The following is a 6,030-nucleotide window of genomic DNA, read 5'->3' as shown; positions in this document are numbered from 1 at the left end:
CTTGAAAATATTTTGTAAAGCTTGTGCTTGAACCTCGAAAGGCATTTTTCATTGTAGATTTGAAACTCTTTAGATGGCTAAGGGAGAAGATGTAGGCAAAGAGGTCGAACTTTGATAAAAATATTGTGTGCAAGCTATTCTCTTCTCTTAAGGCTTTCATTGCTAAAATTTTAGTTCTTCACAAAGGTTTATTGCTTTATTCAAGTTTTTAAAGAAGAATTTTTAAATTTTCAAGTGTTAAATTTTTTTTTTGTGGTCAAATAGATATCCCAATTCATCCCCTTTAAGAATTCCACTACTTAAGCTTTATTGCACTAACACTTAATGTACAATCGGAATGTCAAATAACACGTCAAGGAATATGTTCATAGAAGCATCATTGTGACTTTATAACGCAATAAGAATGCCATTACAAATATATTGAACATCTATTTTGAATTATTATACCTTTGATGGTAAAATAGGAATGCACCATATACTAAGATGATAAATTTACATATTGGCACTATTATACATTCATATATAATAACAGTGTCATAAGCCCACATTATTGTGCCTTCGATCCATCACATGGACCATTAACAACTGAAGATGCTTTATTTTATGATTTTTGTTCTTCTCATCTTGATTGACTTCATCTTGTTTGCGATCATCTTTTTTTATTCATAGATGAGTATTAAGGTTTTTGAGAGACATCTCCCCTTTTTTATGCTTTAGAGTTTTCTTAGTGTATCTCTATGAAAGGGAAAGTTTGTCAATTTTAGAAGACACCACAATAGTTTTATCCATACTAAGATCATATAACTTAAAGCCATCAAGAGTAATACTTCGTTCTGACCAACATACATGTATTATGCATGTCACATACAATATCATGCATATCAAATCAATTTAGGAAAGAAAACTTATCTTGAAATCCGATAAAGAACCATTTTTCCATTTTCCTTCAAAGCGGTCTAGGTTGATAATGTTGATAGCCATCTCTTTTGGGGAAGTTATTTTGAATTCCAATTACACGAAAATATACGTCTTAAAATTGATGGTGCAAAAGGGATTTAGTTGGAATTCAAAGGGAAACGACAAAATTGTCTTCAAGGTGTGCCTTTAATAGATGTTATTTTTAAAATTTATTTTACTCCCACCACTCGATATGTAAAGGAAAATTATGTGAATATCTTTAGGGATACAATGAAGCCAATGTTAAACCTTGTCCTGCACTTTACTAGAGTAAATCGCTAGACATACTTGATAATTTGTAAAGTTGTTTGGCCTTAAAACATACCTTTTGCAGAAGTAGATTATAAGAAATTTGGACTCTTTTAGTAGATGATGAGAACTCAAGTGTTTATGTTTATTTTTAAAAAATAACACTTCTCTTATTCTTGATTTTGCTACTATTGTCTTATTTGTTTTTGATATGTCAAAATTGTTGACAACAAGTCCTTTATGTAGAAGTACAAGTGTCTCTTTTTTAAGAACACAACCATTTCATCAAAAACCCCCATGTCTTAAAAACCCCTTTGCATACTGCAAACACAATCCTTAAATAAAGGTATTGTTTCAATAATTACCTTATAAAAAAACAATCATTCATACTATAGGACATAACTTTTGAACTACAATATGAAAAGATAACTTTTCATATCTAAGCTTTTGAGCTGTGATGTTTTTCAATTATTTAATAACTTTTAAATTTAGAGTTGTTTTTTCAACATGTTACTTTATCAAGAAATATAACTATTCACCTAAAAAATCATCTGCAATCCTATAATCACATTATGTGACATAACCTTTTCATTGATATGACTCTTGAATAGTCACAACTTTTAATATAAAAAAACATAACTTTTCATTTACGACTTTTCATATAAAGAGACATAGTTTCGAAAATACACCAACATTAGTTGTCTTTTTGGGACTTTTTGTATGTTTATTTGATAAGAATGAGTAGCCTACATGGAAGTTTGATACCTGTTGGGATATAGTTTGATGAAACTTGTATCTTAACCTCACTTTGATGAAACTTGTATCTTAATCTCCCTTCAATGGAATATATTATATTTTTTAAAAAATAAAATAGATTTGTAATTAAAGGAGAATGAAAAGCAGAAAAAAAAAACGTATAAAGATTAAACAGGCATGAAAGTCCAAAAAAACAATAAAACACTTTTTAATCCATGGAATCTTGGACATTTAATTTTAAGATGAGAGAAAAACTATGAAAAAAATAAGTGATTGAAAGAGAGAAAAATAAAAAGACAAGTGATGGGATGAAAAGTTTTTAATTTTTATTTCATTGATAATGTTTAATATTACTTTTTAGCCTATTTGGAAAAATATTATTCAAGGGGTAGGCAAAGAGACATAGAGAAAAAGAAAGAACAAATAAACAGAAGAAGACGATGATGAAGCAACTCAAGGGAAATTCAAATTCGTAAAATCATCATTTTAGTCAGCTCACTTGCTAATTAACCTACAAACCTACTCATATAGGTTAAACAGAAAAATTGACAATTTCCAATAGACCTCGTTAGTCACCATAACCACTGAAAACTGATGGACTTTCTTTTATGTGTGTGTGAGTATCTATAACACATATAAAAGAAAGATCCAAAGTGCTTCCTCGTTTAGTCACGTGAAGGATATAGAAAAATAAAAAAAAATAAAAAAAAACAGATAAAAAGAGGCCCGCGTGCAACGCACGGGCCATAGTCTAGTCTAGTATATATAAAACTCAGATCTAATGCTTTTATCAATAGTCTTGTATTAGTCCCTGTAGCCTAAAAGGATCAATCAGATAGACTGCAATCAGCCAAACACTGACATGAATAGAGATCAGGAAGAACAAGAGCAATCAAACTGCATACAAAGCATAAAACTTAACACACCTTATAATTTACATCCACCTTATATTGCAAAAAGAAAAGAAAAGGATTAAGCCTTTCGGCTCTCTCCGCTCTTTTGTCTAATTTACTATGCTTTTGGAGTTGTTGGTGCTCGAGAACAAATCAGATGATGTACTGGTATCAATAGTAGTATAAGTCATTCCAGTAATATTGGAATCTAAAATACCAAATCCATTGTAGATACTTGAATCCATATCCAACTCCGACTCCAGTTCTGATTCATCCTCGATATCGATGTCACGAGCAACTGGGAACACTATATCGGGGTACCTATGTTCACCTCCTGGATTGATCTTCTCTTTCTCAAGATCAGCAGCCTCTTGCAGGTCCATTGCGAATCGCAACTTTTCCATCACCTCATTCATTGATGGCCTTTTGGCTCCCGATTCTGCTGTGCAATTTTCAGCAATTTCAACAAACACCTTAAAACACTCTGGAGCCATCTTTCCAATGAGATATGGATCGATTACCTGATAAAGAGTCCCGTCCGCGATACAATTTCTAGCCCAATGAGCTAGGTTCACTTGACCCTCTGGCAATTTCTTATCCAAAGCTTTTCTTGCACATAAAACTTCAAATAACACCACACCAAATGAATATACATCTGATTTTTCGGTTAATGAATGACCTCGAGCATACTCTGGATCCAAGTATCCCAATGTGCCCTTTATTCCAGTATTAAGCATGTCAACTTTTGGGTCCGTTTTGGACAACCCAAAATCCGAAACTTTGGCTGTGAATTTCTCATCTAGTAGAATGTTGCTTGTCTTCACGTCTCGATGAATGACAGTATACTTCACTTCTGTATGAAGATAGTTCAACCCAATAGCTGCTCCCTTGCATATCTCCAGCCTTTGCTTCCAAGTCAGACAATCATAGCTAGTACCATAAAGATGATCAGAAAGAGTTCCGTTACTCATAAAATCATACACGAGTATCATCTCACGATTTTCATTGCAATATCCGATCAAGGACACCAAATGAACATGGCGAAGCTGAGAGAGCATCTCAATCTCTGTCAAGAACTCGGAAACACCTTGTCTGGACTCTGGATTCAGGCGCTTGATTGCAACTATTGTTTCCCCTTCATCTAAGAACCCTTTGTACACTTTGCCAAAGCCACCTTTCCCAATAACTAAATCATCATGGAAGTTGTTGGTAGCGGCTTTGATCTCATCCAGTGAGAAATGGCGGCACAGTTCTTCTGGCAACAATGAGGACTTTGTGGACTTCCCTTTGTTGGGATTAATGCACCAGCAAAACCAATTTGCTCCAGAGTAGGAACCATAGTACTTCCTCTTTCTATGTCGCCAAACAACCATGCAAATCAATAGAGAAAGCAGGGTAAGCAAGCCCACCGCACACCCGCCACCAACAATTAGCACTCTTCGCTTCGTCTTGGATTTTCCACTTGTATAATTGAACGATTCGGGAGGTGGTGGAGCCAGCAATAGTTCAGGGTTGGGTCCGGCCACATTACCATCAGAACCGTTCACTTTGAACACTTCAATTCCATTTAAGATAACATCGTATTTTTTAGCAACTCTAGGGTGCAATGCTATAGTGATATCCTGCTTATTCTCCTCCTTCTTTGACATCAACAGAACATAATCCTTATAAATTGGAACATTGCTTTGCTGAGTCCAAATAATTACGTCGAAAAATGCTTCAGCCGTCTGATTGTTTATAAAGATCTCGAACTGTCTTATTCCCGCTGAACTTATCACATCCTGAAATTCGCAAAAATGAAGCCTTACCATATACCTGAATCCTGAATCCACGGGCAATCCCCATGTTATGTTGTGTTTTCTGTTGTAATCACCATTAGGACCCATCGTCCGAGCTGTCTGATAAACCTCCTCCGGTGCAGTGTATTTTGGAATCATTGTGTATTTGAGTGGTACTGTGGTGTTGACAGTGAAATAGCTCTCACTCAAAATATAATCATAGTCATCAGACCAGAGCCTGAACATGCCAGTATCTTCCGTTTGTGAGATGGATTTGCCACCAACATTCAATCTATAAACCGTCTCAAGTGCAGTGTAATTATCAACATAGAACCCATTTTTTTGCCCGATGAAACGAGCACCATCTAACGAATCTGATGGTGTGTAGTAAAGGTTGGAAGGCATTGACACGATCTCGATTCCATTGATGAAAGCGTACGTGTCATTTGAAGAACTAGGAGTTGGAGTGAAAATCAGCTCCAACACTTGATTCTCTTCTACATTCAAGCAGAATTCTCTAAAAAATGATTTAACATTTGATGATTCAGCAACAAGGAAAGCACTGAAATTTTTCAATAAAGTGAAAGAACCTGCTTTGACAGAGAAAAAGGCCTTGGATCGGTCAAATTTTTTATATGAAGCCGGATAAAAGTGGAGCCGAACGAATTTCTGGCCCGGACTAACGGGGAAACTGTACTTGAATTCGGAGCTAGATACACGGGCAGTCATATAAGGGACTGTCTCTACGGAGCCACCTTGATTATCAGCTTCATAGGGTGCTGATGGAATGGTACGGGATGATTCAACAGGACCAAATTTTGAGCTCTTGTCTCCTGCCCAAAAGCGTCCATCCGAGCCATGTGAATCGGAAAGAGCTCCACAATTCAGGGTTATATTATCTGTTGGGACATATGGGGGCCGCTCAGACGCAATAAAGAAAGCAAACTGAAGGAAGGTAACGAGAAAGGTTATGGGAAATATCACTGAGATGTTCTCCATGGAAGGAAATGAGAATGAAGCTAAAAGACTTCTTTCTCTACTGAAATATAAGTTTATGGAATGGCTAAGTATTGTATCTGTATATATGTTTGTATATGCATACAGCTTTCCCTGAAAAAAAGTTTATGAGCCTTTTTATATTGCCTCAATTGAACACTAGATGCTTGGAAAGATACATTGCCATGGACCAAAAAAGTAGAGCATCCAACACTTTACACGTGTGAATTAAAGAAATGAGCTAACCATAGGTGAAAAAAATTGATCCAATGTGAACAACTTTTTCGGATTTGTTAGAAATGTTTTTTAAGAGTTAATTTTTTTTAAGAGTTTTTCATAAAATTTTATCTGACTTAACTTTTACTTTTAAGCAGTAAATAAGTTAAAAATAAATCGAGTTA

At 35.1% G+C, this 6,030-nt stretch overlaps 1 protein-coding gene across 1 annotated transcript; it reads right to left on the bottom strand.

The window, feature by feature from the left end:
• Positions 2,729-5,739, bottom strand: LOC18601691 (receptor-like protein kinase FERONIA). The gene has a single exon (XM_018119866.1). It carries the CDS (start codon positions 5,630-5,632, stop codon positions 2,966-2,968), a length of 2,667 nt encoding a protein of 888 aa, XP_017975355.1. The 5' UTR covers positions 5,633-5,739; the 3' UTR covers positions 2,729-2,965.

The sequence above is a fragment of the Theobroma cacao genome, chromosome 4 (assembly GCF_000208745.1).
Source record: "Theobroma cacao cultivar B97-61/B2 chromosome 4, Criollo_cocoa_genome_V2, whole genome shotgun sequence".
NCBI classification, from domain to species: Eukaryota; Viridiplantae; Streptophyta; class Magnoliopsida; order Malvales; family Malvaceae; genus Theobroma; species Theobroma cacao.
This window is presented reverse-complemented; position numbering and strand designations above follow the sequence as displayed.

Excerpts from the sequence above, each read along its gene's own strand:
- LOC18601691 (XM_018119866.1), bottom strand. The coding sequence starts at position 5,632 with ATGGAGAACATCTCAGTGATATTTCCCATAACCTTTCTCGTTACCTTC.